The 26,876-nt window shown below is 42.6% G+C and overlaps 1 protein-coding gene across 1 annotated transcript in view; it reads left to right on the top strand.

The window, feature by feature from the left end:
* The window catches only part of MYO5B (myosin VB), a 696,980-nt gene that overhangs the window by 307,119 nt on the left and 362,985 nt on the right, over window positions 1-26,876 (top strand). The window contains exons 8-9 of the mRNA XM_030192939.1: window positions 13,517-13,624; window positions 22,717-22,826. Coding sequence (XP_030048799.1) covers window positions 13,517-13,624; window positions 22,717-22,826 — 218 coding nt within the window. The remainder of the gene's footprint in view (window positions 1-13,516; window positions 13,625-22,716; window positions 22,827-26,876) is intronic.

Genomic DNA, 26,876 nt, shown 5'->3' with positions numbered 1-26,876 from the left:
GGAATTGGAGGTGGCTGAATATCAGCAGAAACTCCGGCAGCCAGCACATGCTGAATTAGCCGTGGATTTTCAATACTGGTGCCTAGATGTGGCTTGGCATTGACTATCCAGGGCTAATTCTACCTGCGGTGATCAGCATTTTTAAAAACCCTGGCTGCTGTGGGCACAGAAAGTACCAACCAAATCTTGCCTAGAAGGGATCAACTCAATAGTTGGTTAAGAACCAGGTCTTTAAAAGTCTCCTGAAAGATAAATAATCCTGAATTTATCTAATCTCCAGGGGCAGAGAATTGCATAGAAAAGGTACAAAAACCTAAAAAGCTATCTGGCTAGGTTTGTGTGCGGGTTATAGAAAGTTCAGGTACTGTTTGTAAAGCCTGTTGGGAAAATCTGCGAAGAATGGGAGGACCATAATGTTCAAATAAATCCTGCGGGTACTGCGGCCCCATTTGGTTCATAGCTTTAAAAACTAAAGCTACTACTTTATAAGACATTCTAGTGTTGACCAGAAGCAAAAAGCTTATTCAGGGTTGGTATAACCTTGCCAAAGGCCATCCTCCTCCCCCACCCCCCAAATCAGTAGTCTAGCAGCAGTATCCCGGGTAAGGTTCATTTTATTTCAGACTTTCTGTGACAGACTATGGTAAGGAGAATTACTGTAGTCCAGCCCACCGTGGATCACTGTGGCCTGCTGTTCCCTAATTTGGTGGGGCCCCATAAAATATTGTTGGATGATGCAATCTGAGGTTACGTTGATAAAGAGTGGAATCCAAAATGACCCCTAAGCTGTGAATCTTCTTTTTTTGAATCTAGTTGCACATCTAAGAACTGTTGGCTAAAACTGCAGGCTTAGGTTTCTTAACCTTGGCCAATCCACTTCACCCTCTGCCGCTTCAGTAACACTCCACAAGCACTGATTTGAACCCTGGCTCTTAGCTCACTGCTCTTCTTACCACTATGCTACTTCATTCCTCTTAGTTGTTGCCAGTGTTGGCACGTTTCTCTGTTTTCTAGCTTTGTTGACAGGGGAGGCCGATAACGGTGCACACACTGCATTTGGACATCACAGACCAGGTTCAATAAATGGCGTCCAGAGTTAGGGGGCCGCTAAAATCTGTGCTAAGTTCAATTGAGGGTGGGGGGGGGAGGGTTTTCATAAAATGTATAAAAATGAAATATAAAATGTGTAAACAGTGGGCCTGACGACATTAAAAGGTAGTTTTTGTTTGATATTCAGTGTTCTAGTTGGCTCACTTGGAGTATGATGTTAAGAGCTGTGTTTGGCATGTTATGTGTTACGTTAATACTGACCAATAAAGACTTCTATAAATTTAAAAAAAAATCTGTGCTAAGTTCCAGTTCTGTAAAGGCTGCTTAGTGCTAAGCAGCCTTTATAGAATAGCACTTAGTGTGGATTCCTGTGCCCAACTTTGGGTCTGAGGATTTACAGCCAAAATCTGGTATAAATCCTTATGCCCAACTTCCAAAAGATAGGCGCATAAATTTTTTTGTATTCTCCTGACCTTGCCCATGCCCCTCCCCTGACTATGCCCACTTTGTGAGTTGCAGGCAAGACGATTTAGGCACCCAGGGGCCCTTGTACAAAGCTATGGGAGGGCTAGCGCATTCATCGGGCAATAAATTACGAGTTTGGCGCATGTCGAATCCCACGGTAGAAAATAGTTTTCTGTTTTCTACCATGGGGGGTGTTCCCGGCAGTAATCAGCAGCACAGCTACATTGATACATGCCTTTATGGTTACTGCGTGGGTAGCACGCAAGCCCTTACCGCTAGGTCAATGGTTAGCAGTAAGGGCTCAGGCTGTAAATAGGCGCGTGCTAGTTTTAAGTTTTGAGCATGCTCATTTCCCGGGCCATTAAAAACTGGCCTTTTTCCCAGCTGAGGTAAAAAAAAATGGCCCAGCGCATGCCAAAAAGATACATCCACACTACCGCAGGCCACCTTTTACCGCGGCTTTGTAAAAGGACCCCCCCAGTGTTATAGTGCATAGACAGATCCGAATGTAAATCCTAATTAGCGCCAATTAACATCAATAATAGCTCATTAATTAGTTTGTGCACAGATTTATAGAATCTGGGGGCACATGTATGTGGGTGTGTGTGTGTGTATATATATAAAATCAGAAAGGCCAATATTGGTTATTACTTTGGTTAATAAAGTTAATATGAAGCATTTATGATGTCTCTATGTAATATGAGCAAATCCATGGTGTCTTTTGTCACATCTCTCACCTAAACAAGGATTTGATTCCATAGTTCTCAGATTTAAAAGTCTGCTCTTTTAACGTCTGAGTTATTTAGGTTTATGTGAGGTCACCAGCCATTGGTGCTTTGATTAATGTCCCTCATAAAATAAAGGCTAGCAAACACTGCCAATAATGTCTGTCATAATATTAGCAGTGCTTGGTGACTTCAGTTAAACAGTCATTTGAGTTAAAAGGCTTGAACCCTAAACCTCTGGATTAAAAGCTCGGGTTAGCTATGTTCATACGTTGTAGGATAGAAGATCATTGGTGATTTCATCCGTAGAAATATAGAAAATGACAGCAGATAAAGATGTACCATTATTGCAGTTAGCACTTTAGTGATGCCTCTTGTCATCTATACTAAAAGTTCAAATGCATTACCAGCAATTTCTCCCATTGTAAAGGAATCCTGGTAAAAAGGCAGTTTGTAATTTATGACAGAAGGTAATAGGGGCTTTTATTGTGTATAGTGCAAGCAGTGAGTGGTGCTTTATGACAAAAATCATTAACTTTGACTCCTGAACCGTAGTCTAATATTTCCTTCCTTTTCTCTCCAAATTACTTGAGCGTGCTGTTCACCGCCGCTGCCTTGATTTTCTCTCCTCACATGCTATTCTTGACCCATTACAATCTGGTTTTCGCCCTCTCCACTCAACTGAAACTGCGCTTACTAAAGTCTCCAATGACCTATTACTGGCTAAATCCAGAGGTCAATATTCCATCCTCATTCTTCTTGATCTTTCCGCTGCTTTTGACACTGTCGATCACAGCATACTTCTCGATACCCTGTCCTCACTTGGATTCCAGGGCTCTGTCCTTTCCTGGTTCTCTTCCTACCTCTCCCTCCGCACCTTTAGTGTTCACTCTGGTGGATCCTCTTCTACTTCTATCCCTCTGCCTGTCGGTGTACCTCAGGGTTCTGTTCTTGGTCCCCTCCTCTTTTCTATCTACACTTCTTCCCTTGGTTCATTAATCTCATCCCATGGCTTTTCCTACCACCTCTATGCTGATGACTCCCAAATCTACCTTTCTACCCCTGATATCTCACCTTGCATCCAAACCAAAGTTTCAGCGTGCTTGTCTGACATTGCTGCCTGGATGTCTCAACGCCACCTGAAATTAAATATGACCAAAACCGAGCTTCTCATTTTCCCCCCCAAACCCACCTCCCCGCTCCCCCCGTTTTCTATTTCTGTTGATGGCTCTCTCATTCTCCCTGTCTCCTCAGCTCGAAACCTTGGGGTCATCTTTGACTCTTCTCTCTCCTTCTCTGCTCATATCCAGCAGACCGCCAAGACCTGTCGTTTCTTTCTTTACAACATCCGTAAAATCCGCCCCTTTCTTTCCGAGCACTCTACCAAAACCCTCATCCACACCCTTGTCACCTCTCGTTTAGACTACTGCAATCTGCTTCTTGCTGGCCTCCCACTTAGTCACCTCTCCCCTCTCCAGTCGGTTCAAAACTCTGCTGCCCGTCTCATCTTCCGCCAGGGTCGCTTTACTCATACTACCCCTCTCCTCAAGACCCTTCACTGGCTCCCTATCCGTTTTCGCATCCTGTTCAAACTTCTTCTACTAACCTATAAATGTATTCACTCTGCTGCTCCCCAGTATCTCTCCACACTCGTCCTTCCCTACACCCCTTCCCGTGCACTCCGCTCCATGGATAAATCCTTCTTATCTGTTCCCTTCTCCACTACTGCCAACTCCAGACTTCGCGCCTTCTATCTCGCTGCACCCTACGCCTGGAATAAACTTCCTGAGCCCCTACGTCTTGCCCCATCCTTGGCCACCTTTAAATCTAGACTGAAAACCCACCTCTTTAACATTGCTTTTGACTCGTAACCACTTGTAACCACTCGCCTCCACCTACCCTCCTCTCTTCCTTCCCGTTCACATTAATTGATTTGATTTGCTTACTTTATTTATTTTTTGTCTATTAGATTGTAAGCTCTTTGAGCAGGGACTGTCTTTCTTCTATGTTTGTACAGCGCTGCGTATGCCTTGTAGCGCTATAGAAATGCTAAATAGTAGTAGTAGTAGTAGTTCTCAAGTGAGCTCTCCAGGGTCATGCAGTGACTGACCAAAGATCATTGATGCTTTGGAGTGATGTCTCTTATTGCCTGTACCAGTAATATAATTCCCCACTGTACCACTGGTATGTAAATCATCAATCAGTAATATAAACCAGGGTTTTTTTTAAGAACATCTGAGAGGTCATGGGTAGAAAGCTTCATATGAAATCAAATTAATGAATAAAAATGTTTTGTATGAAAAGGAGAAATTCTCAGAGTAAAGACTCACCCAAACGGAATGCCACCCTAGGGTTAAAGGCTATTCCTAGAGGGTGGATAAGTTGAAAATCTGCCATGTGCTAATATAAACAACAGCCAGCAATCTTCAGAGCTCCCAATCCAAATAAAATGACAAGCATAATGAATAATGTATAGTTCAGTGATTCCCAAACCTGGTCCTTGAGGTACCCCATCCAGTCTGGTTTTTGGGATATCCGCAATGAATATTCATGAGAGATATTTGCATGCACTGCCTCCGCTGCATGCAAATCTCTCTCATGAATATTCATTGTGGGTATCCCAAAAACCTGACTGGCTGGGGTGCCTCCAGGACCAGGTTTGGGAACCACTGGTGTATAGTTGCTTTTTACCATTAACAAACAGAAGCTATCTAACTATGTCCTCATGTATAAGAATTACTCACACATACGTAGACATTCACTTGTATGCATTGTTCATTTGTTACAGGTCAGGTGAATCCTCCTAGAAGCACCTCTTTCTGTTACATCATAAAAATAAAAATTGTCAGTCAACAAATGCGTGACGAAAAGCATTTTTAATCATATTCAAAAAGACAGAGGTCCTTATACTAAGGTGTGCTAATGATTATCGCTCGCTAAATGCCATACAGCCCATGGGAATATAATCATTAGCGTGGGCTAAATCCATTAGCGTACCTTAGTAAAAGGACCCCATAGACTTCCAAAGCAGGGGCGTAGCTACGGGGGGCCACAGGGGCCTGGGCCCCTGCAAATCGTCTGGGCCCCTAGTTTGGCTGGCGGGGGTCCCCAACCCACCAGTCTCTGGTGCAGCCGCGTTCGCTGCCCTGCTCTTCTTGCTCCTTCTGTGCATGCTGGTGCTCCTCAGTTTCACGTAAAGGAGTGTCGGCATGCACATGAGGAGCATGAAGAAAGAAGAGCAGGGCAGCGAATGCGGCTGCGCCGGAGATCAGCACTGAAGGAGGCTTCGGCTGGTGGGGGTTGGGGACCCCCACCAACAAAGGTATTTGTTTTTGTGGGGGAAGCGGCAAGGAGGGGGAGGCGGTGGGGAGGGGGCGGCACTCAAAATGTTCCCCCAACCTCAAGCTCTGGCCCCTCCCACCATGAGGTCTGGCTACGCCCCTGTTCCAAAAGGACATCCCGCCATGCATCCCTTCAGACAGCAAAAATGAACAAAGGTGCATTCACACAAATGCTGTAAACTCAGAGAAGGGAAAAAAATGTACCCTCTCCCTTAAAGAAACAAATGTCATTCGGTTTCTAAATTAAGACCCCAAGGGTCTTCAGTATGCCATTTGTAGATATATTCCTGCTCACGTCTGCCCAAAACCTTAGAGAGAGGTCAACCCCTTTGTGCTGTGTAACAGAAGTTAATACACATATCTATAGTATCTTTGATGCTATTTAATAGAAATTGTTAGGAACAGTTAGCACTATTATGGTATATAAAAAGATTTTAAGAGGTCTAGTGAGAGTGATTTCTGATCCCATGTTTTAATGTCTCTTATGTAGACGCTATTAATAGCTACTGCTATTGATTCCGCTTATGATATGTAATTGTAGCTATGGACAATTAAAACTTTAGACACAGTTTAAGAATTGGAAAGGTTATTATAATCTTTTTTGGTTTATCCAACAATCTGAAAAGTGGCTTGTTCAAGATAGATTTCCTAATTTTTCCCACCCAGACCTTAAGGTTTAAATGCGTCTCATTTTCCACCAGTTCTACACATCTGTTCTCTGACACCGGCTTGCATTTTTTCCAATCTTTTTTATTAAACATCTATGCACCCAGTACACCATCCTCTTCCACAGTGGACGACAAACTGGCAATCCATATTTCCAACACATTTTTCCCCTGGACCCTTTGAATACAATGTTATGGTGCAGTCACTGTTACAAGGACATGAAAGGTATAAACAAACGAATCTTCAGAAATGGGGAATTGATAGAACTAGAGGACATGAACTGAGGTTGCAGGTTAGACTTAGGAGTAACATCAGAAAATACTTTTTCACTGAGAGGGTGTGTAGAAGCCTGGAATGCCGCTCTGTTGGAGACAAAAACAGTGACAATTCAAAAATGCATGGAATAAACACAGACGATCTCTACAGTGAAAGAGGAGGAAATCAAAGCACCTTCACGCTTTAAACAGGGCATAGAGGGGTGGAATCTGCATGGGGTGGCAGGTAGAACGGTGGCCATCTTGTTAGCCAGATTGGATGGACCATACAGTTTTTTTTAATCTGCCATCATTTACTATCAGATCAGTAATGCTGCTACACCCAGTAGCAATATATTTTGAGATTGAACAGGGGTGTAGCTAGACAGCAGATTTTGGGTGGGCCTAGTCAAGAAGTGGGTGGGCACCAAGTGTTCTCCTCCCCCCCCCCCCCCCCCCCAATGCGATGAGGCCAGTATCAGCAGCTTAGGAAGCTTAGACTGCTGAAATGGGAAGCAGTGCTTTCAGTACCATCAAGGGGAGGTCTTCAGCTGGCGAAGCTTGGGATCCCCACTAGATAGCACAAAATATGTGCTGCTGTTGGGTGGGCCTGAGCCCTAAATGGATGGGCCCCGGCCCACCCAGGCCCATCTGTGGCTACGCCACTGATTGAGAACCACTGGTCTTTACTCGTTCTCCCTCCTGTTTATCGTCATTGCAACAATCTTAAGTATAAGAAAAGCTCCAGGAAAAAGTCTGTCTCTTCTTTCCGCCGATGTGTATCTTGTCCATATCGACACAAACTGACTCATCAGCTTTATTATTAATTTGGTTGTGGATCTCTCTCTCTCTCTAAGATCTTGATAAAAGTGTGCTGCCTGGTCCTAAGGGACCATATCATCTTGTCAGTTCTCCCCATGTTCTTTCTCATTCTATCCCTGTATTTTTACTGACTTTTCAATTTTAGCAGACATAAGGAGGTTTTGTTTCAAGATCTGCTCGTGCTTTACATCCTTACTCCAGGACTTTACCTCTAAACCAGGGGTTTTCAACCCAGTCTTCAGGACATGCCCAGCCAGTCAGGTTTTCAAGACATCAACAATGAATATGCATGAGATAAATTTGCATGCATTGCCTGCACTGTATGCATCTCATGTTGATATCCTGAAAACCTGACTGGCTGGGTATGTTCTGAGGACTGGGTTGAGAACCACTTCCTAACAGTCACACTTTGAAGGGACACTGCGCGAGGCATATTTTCAAAGCACTTAGCCTTCCAAAGTTCCATAGGTTTCTATGGAACTTTGGAAGGCTAAGTGCTTTGAAAATACGCTTCTCTAGAGGCAAATAAAAGCTACATAGAGGTTTTTAGTTGAGTAGATATTTGTAGGATATTACTAGAATATCTAGGTGGCATCTTGTCCTGTATAAACTGAGCATACATTTTTGGATCATGATTAATATACATATATACATTGCCTCTATTGCCCCAGGTACAAAAACATAGTTTTTTTTTTTTTATAAAGGCATGCTAGGGTTTTTTGCGCATGCTAAAAATAAGTACACGCTAAACGTTAAAGATACCCATATATTTCTTTGGGCATCTCTAGTGTTTAGTGCATGATAATCATTAGTGCGTACTAAAACCGCTAGCGCGCCTTTGTAAAAGACCTCCTAAATTGTGGGCTCTCTAGAAACAGAGAAAGTGCCTGCATATCAAATCCCTGACCATATTTTATTATTTATATACCGCTTACAAATTAGCAAAACAAAATATTGAAGCAGTGTACAATAAAATCAAAAAACATAAAATACTGTACAAATACTATAAAATAATAAGAACCTATTACCCTTCTTGACTTGCAACAGCAAAATATATACCTCTTCAAAGACTACCCACCAGCATTCTTAACTGCTTTTAATTATTTTATTTGGGGGCATGAGGTGCCAAGTCTCTCAGTTGTTGTTCAGGGTAATTTTTTCCCCTGTTATTCACTCTCTATTCCAAAAAATCAGGGATGAGTTGAACACTACATTTTGAAGGAAACAGGAACAACTTGTGGGAGAGAGTGAGTTTTGGGAGCTAGAGGGGATGGGGAGAGGGTCCATTTTTTTTTTTTTGTGGTGGGTCTTTTTGTGCATGTGTGAAAGGAGGAGGCAACATTTTATAGTTCAACGTTTTTATTGATGACATTATAACTTTACAAACCACAGTTTAAGTGTACATACATTCAAATATGATATTGTCCACCAGAAAATTCACTGATAATAGGCGTCATCAAACTTTTTACTTTGTTGTAATAACCCCTTCCCCCAGGTAAAAGGAGCTTGCTTGTGCCATCATATTTCAAACCTTCAACATACACTAACCCAAAACCTTAACTTCAGTGTATCCTACCCAACGCAGTATAAAACTTCCAAACCCTCCCACCATCCCCAATCCTCCCCCTCCTACCCTCATCCCCCTACTCCCCCCAGTCCCTACCCTCCATACCCCCTTGTAGAATCCCCCTCCCGATATCTGTCTCCCATCCCCTACCCTACCATAAGGAGGCAACATTTTAAAAATGAAAAGTAAGCATTTTCTGTTGTGTGCATTTAAAAACAAAAAGGGGAAATTTCATTAAAATTTCCTGTTTTGTTTCCAGTGAAAGCACATTCCTATTATGAAGATAGCAACCTAATGGCATATACAATATGGCAGCCTGCAGAAGATATAACAAACTGGCTTTACCAGATCAGCTGTTCATGTCTTGTAATGCTGTCCAAATATATGTCCACTGTTCATTTATCTATAAAGCTTATTTAACACAAAAACAAACCTCGAAAGTCAGAAAACTGAAATGTGCATTTCTGAAAGAAATAAAACAGAATGGCAGTGCTTTGAGCTACCTAGAAGCATGTGAAACCTAGTTGCAGGAGTTATCTCAAAAGTTCACAACCCATGGGGTCTGTTTCATTTTATTTCTCATCATTGTATATTTCTTTGCATATTTCTCTCTCCCTTCTTTACATGTTTATACGCCACATTTTCCCTATCTTATGTGAACAGCTGTTGCTTTGTGGGGTTTCCCCCCTCCTGTATCCCTTTTTACTATAGAGGCTCGCTTTCTCCTGGCTACTTGATTACTGTAGTGGGATATATGCGGGCTGTCAGGAGCACTTACTGAGAAAGTTCCAGACTGCCCAGAATACTGCTGCGAGACTCATCTTGGGAAAATTGCGCTTGGCTCATGCGTAGCCTCTGCGTTTCAATCTACACTGGCTACCAGTAAAAGAACGAATTGCTTTCAAGATCTGCACATTAACACATAAAATAATTTACGGATTAGGGCCGGATTATATGACTCCTTTAATAGATCTACCACCGCAAAATGCCGTAAAAACAGCTCGCTTCTATCTCTAGCTACATTAACCAACTTGTAGTGGTGTCAAATGCAAGCTTCCTTTTGCCTCGTCTTTCCACTACTCCTGCCCAAAGAATTGGAATGCTCTACCTTTGTACTTAAAATCGCAAACTGATCACCATCTTTTCAAGAAGTTGCTGAAAACGTTCCTATTCGAAAAAACATGCTCCATCAGTAACTCTGCTGTTTAGTCATTATTATTGTTGCTAGCGTTACATCCTTATTCTTCAATAGCATTCATGTATTTATGCTTTTCTTCTTTTTATAATTCATGTAAGCCACGTTGCGTTTGCATTTGTGGGAAAATATGGGGTAGAAATGAGCCATAAATAAATAATAAATACTTCTCAGAATAGCCTTCTGCTACCAGCTGCAGACGCATCTGTGTGGCACTCATAACAGGAAGTGGTTTTCTGGATTGAATTTCAAATAGCCATGTAGATGGGGAATCTCTTGCCCTGAGCTATGACTGCTAAATTGTTTTCTTCACTAATTTTATGACTCATTTCTCTCTAGCTACCTTGAACGCAATCTCCTTCCCTGGTCTCCCTAGAAACTGCAGCTTTGCTTGAAGAACTTTTATTTCAGTTTTTCTGGAAATATCATTAGTTTACTTCTGTGTATCTCCGGCTTTAGCACTTTTTAGTGTTTTTGCTATATCATACTAAAGAAGAATACAAGATGATGCCAGTATTGAACAACTAGACTGTTTAAACCCCCCCCCCCCCCCAAACTATACAAAGCTCATTTTCTGTGATAACTCTGTCAAAACTTGAGCAATTTCAATAAAATTTGGGATATATCATCCTGAATAAATTTACAGTAAGCCTACACTCGTGCCGGCCACCTCACCTAAATGACGACGTCACCACCTCCTAACCATTTTTGTCATGATGCATGCGGACGCCATTTTGCTTTGACCATAAACAGTTGCCATAGTTTTCAGTCAGGAGGATCTGATCTTTATTTTAAAAAATTTGTAACTGGAGATAGGTTATGGTTCTCATAGACTGGTGCAAGAGTTTCCAGAAAAGAGGTAGAAGAGGGTAAGCGTAGAATATGTTTTGAAGAAATTTAGAGAAACAAACACAACTTGACTGCCAGTAAGGAAGCAGCAGAGCCCAATTAAATCACACTGAAGAAAACATCGTGACAGTTGAAAAACCAGGTAGCAAAGTGGCGTCATTTAGATTTATATATATATATTTTTTTGAAACGCAATGTAATTGTACAATAATGGTAGAAAATTGTTGTTTCTTTGGTATCATCTTGCCTTCAGCTTACATTGTATTACTATTAGTTTCTCCCTGACGCTGATACATTCTAGACTAGTTTTTCTCTCTGTTTAAAACAATTTCAGTATACCTCTCCCTGCCACTTTTGCCAGTAACTGGGGATAGCTAAGTCATTGGGCATCTAGATCGCTTACTTAACAGAGAGCTGAATTTAGGGATGAGTTAAGCTGTTACTGTTTAGAGATTTATGATATAATACCCCTTCCAATGCGTCACTGAATAAGGTCCAATGCGTCACTGAATAAGGGGACACACATTAGAACTGTGGGGTCATCATTCAACCCAGGGGCTTCCTGGAGTTCCTTTTGCAAGGGTTGTACCTTGCTTGAGAGCCGGGAACACTCCTGAAGTTGTGAAATAAGGAAAACTGCACATCTGATTGTGTTCCAAAGTGAATATAACTTTACTGTATGACTTGATGAATACTGATAAGTTGACAAGACACATATATATATTTTTTGTGGTGATAGCCATAGCCTAAATTTAAACAGTTCAAAAACAGGCACAGGCCTCCAATGACTTTAGGTATGTTTTCAGACCACTGTTGACTTTTGTAGACTCCCTTTCGTAACTGAATTCTCCTTGATTCCTCTCTTTTGGACTCTCCTTCTTACTTGAAATGTTGGGAAGCAATTTGTTCCTTTTGTGCCTTCTGTTCAATTCAAATACCAAAATGTGCACAGTCGTGCTATATTCCTGCCTTGCTATAAACCACCCACAGACTGTCCATACACACTGGACCACCTTGTTCCCTTGTGTATCATCCTTTGTCCCAAACACTGAAAAGACAAATAACAGCAACGCAAAAGGCCTAGGGCTCCTTCTTTTCAGGAATCATCTCCAGACTTGTTCCTGACCCCCCCCCCCCCCCCAACACACACACCCCATTGGGCAGTTCCAGGACTTTCCATGGCATAACACAGAGGCTTCCCTCTGGAATCCCGAACCCACTGCAAAGAACCCTAGACCGTTTTAAACATCTACTTATATTACCCCTCTAACTTTCGCCACTCAATAGGTGTGTTCAGCACTTCGTCTTCCTCATCTTTTCATGAAATGTATGTATCCCCATTACATGTACATGTAATAAACTTGTAGGGAATGGGAATATATACCAGGCTATCCAAAAAAAACTGGAACCAAACAGAATCAAATATTAAGACAAACAATGTTTATTAATTTTTAAGCTAAAATAATTTCACATTAAAAATGACTCGACACAATGTTGTGTTTCGGCCTGGTGGCCTACATCAGGAGTCTTATATCTGAGATAAAAATGAAAATAAGATCATAAATTGATGATATGAAGTAATCTCAAAACTCAAGTGAAAAATCTGCAGACAAGGACATAAAAATGGTCTTGAAAAAGACCGTTTGGGAAAATGAAACATCTATCACTGCAGTCTGTAAAAAAGCGATTGAAATGCTACCAGTGATAGATGTTTCATTTTCCCAAACGGTCTTTTTCAAGACCATTTTTATGTCCTTGTCTGCAGATTTTTCACTTGAGTTTTGAGATTACTTCATATCATCAATTTATGATCTTATTTTCATTTTTATCTCAGATATAAGACTCCTGATGTAGGCCACCAGGCCGAAACACAACGTTGTGTCGAGTCATTTTTAATGTGAAATTGTTTTAGCTTAAAAATTAATAAACATTGTTCGTCTTAATATTTATTTGATTCTGTTTGGTTCCAGTTTTTTTTGGATAGCCTGGTATATATTCCTACCTCTTTTTATTTTCATTTTATGCTCCGTGGGATCTACTGAGTTCTCCACGTAAGTGGATTCTCTTTATATAAACTTGTAGGGGACCTGTAAATACCCATATGATGAGAGGGGTAAATATACAATGGTGTGTTCACAATCAGTTGAGCAGCAACCAGCCTCTGAAATATGGTTCCAAGAAGGTCAGTGAGTTGTAATTGAAGAAATACAGGAATACAGAGGTCTGAGGCTGTGAAAGTGAAGATCTGGTGAGAGATTTATCACAGCTTTACTCCTGTACAAAAATGGCTCCAGCTTTGAGGAATTTTCTCCCTTTTAAAAACAAGTGTGATATTTTCGAGAACCTCAAGCTGGAGTCTCTTATTATGCTGATATAAAAGTGGAATAAATCTTACCATGTGTTGGTTTAGATACAATGTAAGTACATCAGAAAAGGAGCTCTTAAAAGAGACGGGGACAAGTTGGTCCGAAATGAGGAGAGTAGGACAATGTAGCTGACAAAATCATACAGTGGGTACTAAAGGTGAGAAGCATTTCTAATTCTTCTGAACGGCTGATTTATACATTGTTTTCCTTTCACAGCATATGCAGAAGACTTCTTCTACACTTCACAGGGAGGTGAAACAGCGATTGACGGAGTGGATGATGCTGATGACTTTGAGAAGACCAGACATGCGTTCACACTTCTTGGTATGAGCTCATTTAAATGTTACTTTGCTCCCTAAACTGCTCTTGTTGGTAGTCTTCTTACTAGTATATTTAAATAATAATGAGGATGTAAACTCCCATATCCTTTTCTTTGATTCTGTGTCAATGGCAAATGCCTAAACATGAATAAAAGGTTGTATATTTCTCATAAGTTACAGCAGTAGTAAATCTCGGTAGTGTGAATTTGATATAGGTTTGATCTAATTGGGTTTACGTTGGCTGACATTTAAAGTATGGGGAGGGAAATGATGAAGAAAAGGAGGGAACATGTGGACACATTTTCTTATAGTAAATCTATGACTTCGCTGATGAATCCAATGATAGTTTTGGAACATAATTTGTTTTATAGAATGCACTCTTCATGTCTCCTTTTACCTTCCTTCTCTTCTCTTAATCTGGGCTTTTATTAAATCAAAGGAATCCTGAATCACAGGATTACATGTATAGCTGTATACAGGCAAGGGAGGGCCAAGCATGTGTCCACCTTGGACAACGGTCAAAATGGGACTCCAATACATCTTGCTATAGGGGTGGAAGAAAGCTTCTGTGCAGCCGCTCCTGTCTGGCTGTGTCATTGCAGCAGAACTTTTTCCTCTTGCTGAACATGTCATTAGAAGGAGACCTTTTCTTCATCTTTGGAGGGACCCACCCCTTTCTGATGCCCACTTTATTTGAAAGGTGCTCCCCTAAACTACCAGAGGGTATTGTCTAGGGGCAGATAATGGCTCTAGTTATTTATATCTTATATATGACTGAAGAGTATGAGAGGCCAGTAATTCAGTATTTTTTAATGGGCAAAACAGAATACGTTATAAATTAATTTTTCTTCTCTTCGTATTTCCTGATAAAGTAATATATGGGACTGTTTTCATGTCCCTCTCAAATTTTCAGCTCCCATATATTCACCATTGTGATTGTTTGCTACCTTGCCACCTGAATGGTTGTTGCCTTTTTCCATGACTGTGTTTTCTGTCCTGCTTCTCTTATGGGCCGTTTTACTAAGGCATGTAGGCAAGCGCCTATGCATGTCCAACGTACGTCAATTCGGAACTACCGCCCGCCTACCACATGCCCTAGGTGGTAATTCCATTTTTTACGTGCGTCCGATAGGCGTGTCTGAAAATATATATATTTTTTTCTACCAAGTGGCACTAACCAGGCGGTAATCGGCAGTGTACGCTTGGTTAATGCGTGAGACCTTGCCGCTAAGTCAGTGGGTGGTGGTAAGGTCTCAGGCCCAAAATGGATGCACTCCAATTTTTATTTTGCCGCACGTCAGTTTTCAGCCAAAAATAAAAAAAGGCCATATTTGCAGGCGTGCTGAAAAATGGACCTGGATGGGTCATATGGCATTTATCTGCCGTCATGTTTCTCTGTTTCTAACCTGGCTCCGCTTCTGAGTAACATCATGGTAAAATATACCATCACACTTTGATTTTATTGTTCTTTCCAAAACAAAGGAATATTTGGGAACCACTCCATTTAAACTCTCTCTTCCCTCTTATCTCTGGCAAACACAAACGCAGACATGCGGAAGGATTGGAAAAACATCTGTAAACTATGCTCCGCATGCTTTCCCCCCGCTTGTTTTACTAATTGCACACTGTTTTCAATCATTTTTAATATAAACAGAGGAAACGGTAAATAAAGATTTGGAATAATAAATAAGCTGTTCCGATTTTTGCAGCTTGAGAATCATGAACATATTATGCTTTTGTCTAGAACCAAGCTTAGCACTAAGATCAGGGTTTTCTTTTGTTAAATGCTTTTTATTTCTAAGTGCCATAAAAAAAATATATGGTACTTTGGGACACAAGTTCAAACCAAGATGAAATGATAGTGAAGGTACACGCTAATAAGAATAGAGTCGGTTTAGAAAAAAACATTTAAGACAGGTGAAAAGGTGATTGCCTTGAATTATGTGTATAGCGGCTGACAGTGATTGTGTGTTAAAATATGAGACAGCAGAAAGGGATTTAGTAACTGTGGTGAAAATAGAATCCTGAGATATTTGCTGTGTGACATATAGATCTCTGGTGACTTCAAATACAGAGGTGAAAGGCGGGGGGGGGGGGGCCAACAGGCATAAACCTAGTGGAGTTAGAAATAGCTAGTGTAGATTCCTATGCCTGGAATAGACTCCCTGAGCCAGTACGTCAGGCTCAGTCTCTGGCTGTCTTCAAGTCTAGGCTTAAAGCCCACCTCTTTGCTACTGCTTTCGACTCCTAACCATGACTCTCTTACTCAACACCCTCACTTATCACCCCTACCACTGCAATTTCCCCACCCCTAGCTGTCTGTTCGTCTGTCCAATTTAGATTGTAAGCTCTGTTGAGCAGGGACTGTCTTTTCATGTTAATTTGTACAGCGCTGCGTAAGTCTAGTAGCGCTATAGAAATGTTTAATAGTAGTAGTAGTAGTAGATCCTTTTGATATGTAACACATGTGCTAATACTTGGAGACATGACATAAGATATAGCCTTGTTATTGGTTTTCTACTGGTAGTGGGTTCATTTTCTTTTGAGTGCTCCTAACAGAATAAGAACAGAATGAAATGGAAGCACCTTCACTAGAAGCCAACACCTACAGAAGGTGATCTCTCCACAGGAGAACCGAAAGCCAAATAAACGAAACACGAAATCGTGTCAGGTGACCCCTGAGGCAGGCCTCTACGGCCGAAACACGATATCGTGTCGGGTTGTTTTTATTGATTTGAATAAAAGACCTTGTTTAGGAAACACCATTTGTGAGAGGACTGTTTTGGATCCACTGTTCGTTTATTTAGCTCCTTCACTAGGGCAGAACAGTGGCATAATTAGGTGGGGCCACGGAGGCCTGGCACCACCCCCCCCTCAAATTTCATCTGGGCCCCTGGTTTTGCTGGCGGGGGTTTGCCTTGTCCAGCGCCGCCGCATTCCCTGCTTGCTTTCGCTTCCTCCTCACATCCTGCAAGCTCCTTTTAGTGAAATTCAGCATTCTCAGGAGCATGCAGGATGTGAGGAGGAAGCGAGAGCAGGGCAGGGAACGAGGCGGCATTGGAGTCCAGCGCTTGAGAAGGCTTCATCTGGTGGGGGTTGAGGACCCTCGCCAGCCAAGGTATTTGCTGCTGTGGGGTGCAGCAGGGCGGCAGACTAAAATGTGCCCCCCCACCTCGGGCTTTGGACCCTCCCACTGGGAGATCTGGCCACGCCCCTGGGGCAGAAGCAATCTGAATAACAACCCCAGGCGCCTGACTATCTACTCTTAAAGCGACAGTATATTATGTTCCCCATTTTAGTTTACAATTCCTTGTTAACACTTAAACAGTAATCAACCTTTCATTTCTTCCTAATTTTTGCTTTCCCAGATTAGTCCCCATGATGTAAAGTTTAAGCTTTAAGAATATCAGCATTCAGAGATTATCAGCACATTTGATCTTCAGGGCTGACCCAGTACAAAACCCTTGAATCTCTGTGAAATCTTTGCTTGTTATCCCGATTGGTGTATTTGATTTCCTGGAATTTTTTTTATATCAGTGCCATGTGAGGGCATAGCTGTTTCAGCTGTTTCTACTTTGCCTTCAGGTAATGGCATTTATATCTCTGCTGCCTGTTGTTTTTGTCCAAGAAATTCAAGAGGCATTGAGGTCACATACAAGCAACATGCTTTGTTTTGCACACCTTGAGGCAGACCAGAGGAGGATTCAGCTATTGGTCACATGTAGGAACAAGCACCAGAAGCATAGACTCTCTGGGGGAGTGTGAGGGATAGTAGATAGCATGGATAGGCAGACTGTATAGGCCAAGTGATCTTTATTTACCTTCATTTTTCTCTGTTTCTATGTAGTAAGCTCTCATTCTGCTCCCCCATCGTGGTAGTGGGAGGAAGGAACAAGGAGGTTACATTGAGAACAGGAGATGGTAAAGAGGCTATCTAGCCCATTATATGGGTTGAAGCCAGTAGGTGGAGCTTGCTGGCAGTAGGCGTAATCACTGGTTCACCCAAAACAATTGCAAACGCTATTGAAAGCAATAGTAAAAGATTATCCTATATAATAATTCTCACCTCCAGCGTTCTGACCTGCCTGGGACCGTGGCTGTCTCGGAGTTGGTCAGGAAGGCTCCGTAGATCAGACTGATGTCACTGGCCACATTATGACGTGACCTTAGCAGACCAACTCCGAGGGAGCCACGGTCCCAGGCAAGAAAGCACATTGGAGGTGAGAATTACTGGTAGTGCTACTGAAGGAACTCCGTCGATGATAATGGCGCCACAAACACCCCCTCCCCCCTTCTGTTGTTTCAGGACCCCCCCCCCCCTCCCACTCCACCCGTCTCTGGCCCTCCCCTTCGTAAGAGCTGTCTGCTTAAAAGTTTTTACCTCCTGCACGCAGGGACGCCGCTTCAGTCAGCCTTTTCTTTCGCTTCTGTTTCAGCTGTTCCTGTGGTCCCGCCCTAATTATTACAGACAGACAAGAGATAAGGGAATATTAAAGTGAGGATGATAAAATAAAGGTACAAGTGAGTAAAGGTTAGGAGTTAAAAGCAGCATCAAAAAGGTGGGCTTTTAGCTTAGATTTGAAGACGGCCAGAGATGGAGCTTGACGTACCAGCTCAGGAAGTCTATTCCAGGCATATGGTGCAGCAAGATAAAAGGAACGGAGTCTGGAGTTAGCGGTGGAGGAGAAGGGTGCAGATAAGAGAGATTTACCCAGTGAACGGAGTTCCCGGGGGAGGAATGTAGTGAGAGTGGAGAGGTACTGAGGAGCTGCAGAGTGAATGAACTTATAGGTCAATAAGAGGAGTTTGAACTGTATGCGGAAACGCATAGGAAGCCAGTGAAGTGACTTGATGAGAGGGCTAATATGAGCATAACGACACTGGTGGAATATTAGTCGTGCAGCAGAATTTTGAACAGATTGAAGAGGAGAGAGATGGCTAAGTGGGAGACCTGTAAGAAGCAAGTTGCAATAGTCTAAGCGACAGGTGGTAAGAGTGTGGATGAGGGTTCTGGTACAATATAGGTTGTGTATAGAGTGTGTATATAGCAAGACAGAACATACAAATCTAAACAAGCTCTATCTGATCTCTGCCTAAAATGTAAGAGGGGAGATAGATACCCTCATGTGTCAGTTATGGCACTACAAGGGAATTAGGAAATTCTGGAGGGTAAGTGGAGCATTGGTGTGGGTGGGGGGGGGGGGGGGTTAGGGGGGGATAATATGCCCAGATACCTAAACTGTCCACAGAGGGGATGTTATTGGCTATGCCTCTAGTGTTAAAGTTTAAGGGGAAGCCTGCTAAGTAGCTTATCTATAAGATGCACCTGAAAAAAATGATTATGGGCATTTGGAGTGCTAATGAGTTGCCTTCTTTTTGGCAGTGAAGGAACTCTTTTCACAGTCTGATGATGCTGGAGCAGTGGAATGCACAAAAGTGGGCCTTTTTATCCATCTGGGGGAGTTTGTTCAGTTGTTGTTCAGGGTATGAAGTATAATCTTGAACAGCTTTGTCTAAGGAAAATTGTCAAGTACGGGTTGGCCTGACTAATCGCTGTGGTTTGGACTAATGTAAATGGTGGCATGTATTGAGAAATTTGCCAATAAATTTGCTTTAATACATAAATATTTGCTGCATTCCCACTTAATTTTTGGGTGTGAGGGGAAAAGGGAGTTGGGTGTCTCTCCCTTCCAGTCCTTGTCTGCCACCATGGGGGTCCTTATTTGAACTTACACAGCTGGCTGCGGGCTACCAGGAAATGGAAAGCAAAGATAACTGAAGCTGTGCACTGGAACAATTAAAACTGTGAGCGGCCCTGCACTTTCACAGCTGAGAACTAAAAAATGAACTTGCGGAGCTACTGTTAGAAATATGCAATCTGTCCCTAAAATCGAGTGTAGTACCGGAAGACTGGAGGGTAGCCAATGTTACTCCGATTTTTAAGAAGGGTTCCAGAGGAGATCCGGGAAATTATAGACCGGTGAGTCTGACGTCGGTGCCGGGCAAGATGGTGGAGGCTATTATTAAGAATAAAATTGCAGAGCATATACAAAAACATGGACTGATGAGACAAAGTCAGCACGGATTTAGTGAAGGGAAGTCTTGCCTCACCAATCTAATGCATTTTTTTGAGGGGGTAAGCAAACATGTGGACAATGGGGAGCCGGTTGATATTGTATATCTGGATTTTCAGAAGGCGTTTGACAAAGTGCCGCACGAAAGACTCCTGAAGAAATTGCAGAGTCATGGAATCGGAGGTAGGGTATTATTATGGATTAAGAACTGGTTGAAAGATAGGAAACAGAGAGTAGGATTGCGTGGCCAGTATTCTCAGTGGAGGAGGGTAGTTAGTGGGGTCCCGCAGGGGTCTGTGCTGGGTCCGTTGCTTTTTAATGTATTTATAAATGACCTAGAGATGGGAATAACTAGTGAGGTAATTAAATTCGCCGATGACACAAAATTATTCAGGGTCGTCAAGTCGCAGGAGGAATGTGAACGATTACAGGAGGACCTTGCGAGACTGGGAGAATGGGCGTGCAAGTGGCAGATGAAGTTCAATGTTGACAAGTGCAAAGTGATGCATGTGGGTAAGAGGAACCCGAATTATAGCTACGTCTTGCAAGGTTCCGCGTTAGGAGTTACGGATCAAGAAAGGGATCTGGGTGTCGTCGTCGATGATACGCTGAAACCTTCTGCTCAGTGTGCTGCTGCGGCTAGGAAAGCGAATAGAATGTTGGGTGTTATTAGGAAGGGTATGGAGTCCAGGTGTGCGGATGTTATAATGCCGTTGTATCGCTCCATGGTGCGACCGCACCTGGAGTATTGTGTTCAGTACTGGTCTCCGTATCTCAAAAAAGATATAGTAGAATTGGAAAAGGTACAGCGAAGGGCGACGAAAATGATAGTGGGGATGGGACGACTTTCCTACGAAGAGAGGCTGAGAAGGCTAGGGCTTTTCAGCTTGGAGAAGAGACGGCTGAAGGGAGATATGATAGAAGTGTATAAAATAATGAGTGGAATGGATCGGGTGGATGTGAAGCGACTGTTCACGCTATCCAAAAATACTAGGACTAGAGGGCATGAGTTGAAGCTACAATGTGGTAAATTTAAAACGAATCGGAGAAAATTTTTCTTCACCCAACGTGTAATTAGACTCTGGAATTCGTTGCCGGAGAACGTGGTACGGGCGGTTAGCTTGACGGAGTTTAAAAAGGGGTTAGATAGATTCCTAAAGGACAAGTCCATAGACCGCTATTAAATGGACTTGGAAAAATTCCGCATTTTTAGGTATAACTTGTCTGGAATGTTTTTACATTTGGGGAGCGTGCCAGGTGCCCTTGACCTGGATTGGCCACTGTCGGTGACAGGATGCTGGGCTAGATGGACCTTTGGTCTTTCCCAGTATGGCACTACTTATGTACTTATGTACTTATTGCATAGAGGGCAAAGTTGCAAATTGAAATACTAATACATCCAACCATCTGAAGGCCCCACCCTCTGAACATGGCCCACATAACACCGATAAAACTAACACACACCAAAGGGCAGGCCAGAAAATTTACACATACCCAGAGAGGCATTTGAAGGATGAAGTCCAGTGGTTAGCATGGCAAGGATACAGACTTGTCATGGATAACCTTCACAAAAGATAGAACTATGAGACAAAGCCTGATTACTTATACTTCTATCCGAAGACTTTATCTACCAATGCTGTTCCTAAAGCTGAGCTCCCAGAGCGTACCATGAATGAACATCTGTAGTCAGCATGGGGTCCTGTTTCCAGAGGGTCACCTCATTTGCGTCAACTGAGGTGTAGCTGTGATAGATGAAGCTTCAGGGAAGGTTTACCAGTATTGTGGATAGCAATAACTTAGATAATGGGGTTGCTAGATAGAAGAAAGATAGCTTGCTTTGCAAGTCTATAAAAGTTGGTATTTTAGACAAATAAGACTTGAAAACATAGAATGCTTTATAATGCTTATATTGAGGTCCAAGATATTTGACTGCATTAAAATCTGTGAGAGCAAAAATAAATAAAAGAGAGGTCCAAATGTTGACTGCATTCTGAGAGATTCTGTGTTGTATTCAGCAGCATGATATGGGGTGTACTGTGTATAAATTTATGATCATCAGTCGGGCATGTGCGCACACAGTTTTTTTTTATAGAGCCATCTGCTCATTCTACTACAAGGCCACTTTTAATGCTGGTTTTTGAGAACAGGGGAAGGTTCTCCCTCCCAAACTTATTCTAAGCTCTCACCGAAAAGCAGCTAAGACAGCACTCAATGTTCAAACCCAAGTCCTTTTACAGTTAACATTGCTTCCAGGACTTCTGCAGAAGAGAGAGACAGAAATAAACCGTGCAGGAGGCCTTCCAACAGACACTGGGTACAAGGATAGAGAGAAAAAAGATCCATGAAACAAAACGTCAAAAAGGTGAAAAAAGCCTCTCCAGTAAATAAGTCCCTAAAAACCTTTTAGGGTTTGCAAAAGTATTTATGATCTTTACTTTAAAGTTGTCTATGAATATATTGATTAAAGGTTGCATTTCACCTTTCCGCTTTCTTTCTTGCCTTCTCTCTGTACCCACAGATGATCTGCATCCAGGTTCATGTATTCCATTACCCTTAAGCAAACTATACACATTGCTTACCAGATCTGAGTCCCACAGTGTGAACTGTGCTGTTTCACAAAACTGTTATTCCCGCCTCTGCGATAAAAGGATGCTGCTGGCAAGGAAACTAAATAGAAAAAAAAAAGTGCTGGAATTGATTCTAATCAAGCCTGAATGATTTTATAGTTTTTTATTTTTTTTTTATTTTTTTGGTAACATTGCAGTTATGCCATGGATAATAAAATCACCATGATATAATGTTTAATGGTGATGGTTTTATTGTTCAGATAATAGACCCTTCCGCAGCCCCAGCTGTAAAGCTGAATAACTCTGACTTTTGGAGAGCAGGCTGATTGTTATTGGAAATCATCAGTTTATTTAAAAAAAAAAAAATACTTCAACTCAATAAATTCTTAGAAATGAGTGCAAAAGACTTCATGTATAGTCTGTAGAATTATATATATATTATTTTTCCATTGTAGGTGTGAAGGAAGCCCATCAGATGAGTATTTTTAGGATTATTGCTTCCATCCTGCATCTTGGAAATGTAGAAATTCAGTCGGAACGTGATGGAGAGTCTAGCAGTATATCAGTAAGTTTCTTAGCAGCCATGTACTTATTACAGTATAAGAGACACTGCATAAAGCTAGGCTGGTTGCAGTATGCTGTGGGTTCTCAATTTTAGTCCTCAAGGGCTGTTAAGTGTTACTCATTTTGGGAGTAATTAGGCTCTGCAAATTAGCCTTGTTCTTAAACTGTGCATATGCAGATATCCTGGCAACCAGGCCTGTTTGCTATTATGCTGAAGGAGTACGTTGTAATAGAGACATGGATCTGTATTTTCTAATACTGTGGATACAAAACTAATGGAACTTTGGGGGACGTTTCCTGGTTTATCTTAGCAAGGCCATCTAGTGTTGATATCTAATATAACAAATAGAAACTAAGCATCAGTACATTGTCAAGAAAGGAAGTTGAGTCTACTGTAATGGGCTAGAGTTTGATTCCGAACTCAGTTTATTGATCTGTAGACTGACCAAGAACAAGGGAGTGGAGTTAAGGGATGCTCCTTTCTGAGGACATCCTAAATCAAGAATGTTATAAGGTCTACAAAACTTCTGATCTGTTGAATCACAAATAAAGGTAAATAGTTTAAGGATGGAACAGAGGAGGAGAGGGAAAAGAGACTGTGTTACACAGAAAGATAGGAACATAAGAAAAGCCACACTGAGTCAGACCAAAAGTCCATCTAGGCCAGTATCCTGCTTCCCACAGTAGCCAAACCAGGTACCTGTCAGAAACCCAATTAATAGCAACATTCCATGCTACCAATCCCAGGGCAAGCAGTTGCTTCCCCTATGTCCTTCTCAATAACAGACTATGGACTTTTCCACCAGGAACTTGTCCAAACCTTTTTTTTAACCCAGATACGCTAACCGCTGTTACCATATCCTCTGGCAATGAGTTCCAGAGCATAACTATTTGAGTGAAAAAAATTTCTCCAAGGACAAGCAGGCTTATTAATTCTTACAAGTGGCCCAGTCTGGAATTTACAAAAGTCTAATGAGAGCTTTGTGGAGCGCGAGACATGCTCCACCACGCATGCGTGAGTGCCTTCATGATCACCGAGTGAACGCGGTTCTCAGTTCTTTTTCTACCATGGTAAAAAGAGGGCTTGGCCTTTTTTTACCATCTCCTCACATCGCTCGGTCCTAGAGAGCTTTTTTGTGCCTTTCGGCTATTTTTCATTCATTTTTTTCATCCTTTATTGTGTTCCTGTTGTGGAATCGCCGTCCTTTAATTTTCCCCTTAAGTTCATAGTTTTGCCTGGTTTTAAGTTTTGTTTTATTTTTCGTCATCAGGCCACTTTTAGGCCTTGACTTCGGCCGGCTACTTTCTTTTTCTTTTTTGCCATTCCTTCATTTAATGTAACAGAGGAAGTTTTTTTCCTTCCATGTCCACAAAGGTTCCTAGTGGCTTCAAGCACTGTACCCAGTGCAATCGGACAGTCTCTGGGAAAGACACCTATTTTTGGTGTCTACAGTATCTTGGGCCCGACTATAGCCCCACTAGCTGTGTTCTCTGTCTTCGCAAGAAGAAGAGAACCCAGGTTTCCAGAGAGGCTAAACGGGAGAAGATTTTTGGAGTCAAGTCCGGTTCCTTGACGTCAGCGTCAGGAGTGTCGGTAAGCATGGCTGCTACTAGACCCTTAGACACTGGGAGCATGCTTTGGGCGAAGGCCAAGAAACATCATCATTGGTTGCCCTCGACGCATGGTGCCAGGAGCTCTGAGGCATCAAAGGATTCAGCACCTGAGAAGCATCGTTGTCAGGAGGACCGCTTCCCCTCTATAGTGGAAATGCTGATGCGTCAGTCTTCCAGCAGCCAGGACCCTGCTCCTGTATTGACCCCAGCAGTTCAGCAATCTGCGCCTGAGCCGGCACCTCAACTTTTCCTGGTGTCAAACCTCAATGAGCGCATCAGGGGCCATTCTCCCTGAGCTGCTGGATGGCCTCATGCAATGATGTGCATCAACACTGGGGATGCTTGCGCTTACCCTGCCAACTATTGCGGCTCCGCTTGGCTCTCAAGTATGCGGTGTGGCCTCTGACACCAATAGCGCATGCAGCCCTGGTGTAGACTGCCACCCAAGCCGGCACTTCCTCGACGTCGTTGGTGGAAGCTTCGCTGGAGTCGAGGCGGGAGCTGACTTCTCAACGCCGTTCTTGAGGACATGGCTCTTCCACATCGAGGCAGGTTTGGTCTCGACACTTCCATCAAGAGGTATTGTCCGTCACCGAGGAGGAGCGTTCATGGGATTCAGAGGAAGATCCAAGGTACTTTTCCTTGGATGAGTCCTATGGAATTCCTTATGAACCTTCCCCTCCACCTGAAAGAAGAAAGTCTACTCCAGAGAGCATTTAATTTCCTTATTTGGAAGTGGAGGATAAGCCCAGGGCCAAGATACTCAAGGTTCTGGACTACACAACTCCTGCTATGGAGGCTGTGACTGCCCCTCTCCATGAGATACTCAAGGAAATCCTCATCTGGAACTGGGAGTCCCCTCTGGTCCCTGTCGTACTCAAGAAGATTGACATCCAGTACTGTATCCACAGTTCACCTGGTTTTGATAGGCCTCAGTTGCCTCTCAATTCCGTGGTGGTGGAATCCGCTCTCAAAGGAGCCAGGAGTTCCAGGGACTATGCCTCGTCACCCCCAAGGCAGAGATGCTAGAACCCTGAATTCTTTTGGGAGGAAGATGTGCCAGGCTTCAATTCTGATTTCCCGAATACAGTCATACCATCTCTTCATGAGCATCCACTTGCAAAACTCGGTGCGCAAGTTGTCTGACCTGGCTGAGACACTCCCTCCGGAGCAGGCCGAGTCAATTCGCCAGTTGGTCAAGCAGCAGAAGGCGTGTCTCAAGTTCTTGACCAGGGGCACTTACGACACTTTTGATGTGGCATCCAGGATCTCTGCTCAAATTATAGCAATGCGCAGATTCTCATGACTGCGTGTTTCTGACTTGGAACATTCTGTTTAGAGGTTGGTGGATGCCCCATGCCAGGAGGATAACCTATTTGGAGAAAAGGTTGACGAGGTCACTGACCAAATCAAAAAACATACTGATACCATCTCTTCTCTCTCCTACTGGCTGCCTTCTGCATCAGCCTGCTCAGCTAGGAGGACTTTTGGCAAGCCAAGGAGGAATTCCTATTATTATCTTAGGCATAGATACAACCCTTCGGTTCAGGCAGACAGTGTTGCAGAATCTGTTTGGGATCTAGAATCCAATTCCACCCTTCTAGGCCTATTTTATTTTTTTCCAGGCTGCACTCTCATTAAGATAGTGTATAGTTTCAGGTTAATCTGTGTTATGTCCTCGCCATTGCGAGGCCCAATTGACCAATGTTTGTTGTTTTTGTTGAGCCTGGGTGCTAGGGATTCCCCACTTGTGAGAATTAATAAACCTGCTTGTCCTCGGAGAAAGCAAAGGTACTTACCTGTAGCAGGTGTTCTCCGAGGTCAGCAGGCTTAATATTCGCACAATCCCTTCTACCTCCCCTTGGAGTTGTCTCCTTTATTACTTTGTTTTTGATGTAGTATAAAATTGAGGGGAGACCATGTTCACGTGACAGACGGGAAGGCACTCGCACATTTGTGGTGGAGTGTGTCTTGTTCTCCACAATGCTCTCACTAGACTTTTGTAAATTCTGGACTGGGCAGCATGGGTCGGTGTTGCCACATGTGAATGTAAAGTGTCTGAGAACACCTGCTACAGGTAAGTACCTTCGCTATTTCTTCCTATTTGTTTTTAAAGTATTTCTGTGTAATTTATCGAGTGTTCCCTGATTTTTGAAATCTTTGCCCATTGTGTGGAGGCATCCAAAAAAGCAAACAGGATGCTAGGAATTATTAGGAAAAGGATAGTAAATAAGACCAAGAATATCATAATGCCTCTGTATCGCTCCATGGTGCGAGTATTATGTTCAGTTCTGGTTATTATATCTCAAAAAAGATATAGCAGAATTTGAAAAGGTTCAAAGAAGAGCGACCAAAATGATAAAGGGGGTGAAACTCCTCTCATATGAGGAAAAGCTTAAAGAGGTTAGAGCTTTTCAGTTTGGAAAAGAGACTGATG

Source organism: Microcaecilia unicolor, chromosome 2, assembly GCF_901765095.1.
Source record: "Microcaecilia unicolor chromosome 2, aMicUni1.1, whole genome shotgun sequence".
Lineage (NCBI taxonomy): Eukaryota > Metazoa > Chordata > Amphibia > Gymnophiona > Siphonopidae > Microcaecilia > Microcaecilia unicolor.
Note: the sequence above shows the minus strand (reverse complement) of the source record. Positions and strands in the feature narration are given on the sequence as shown.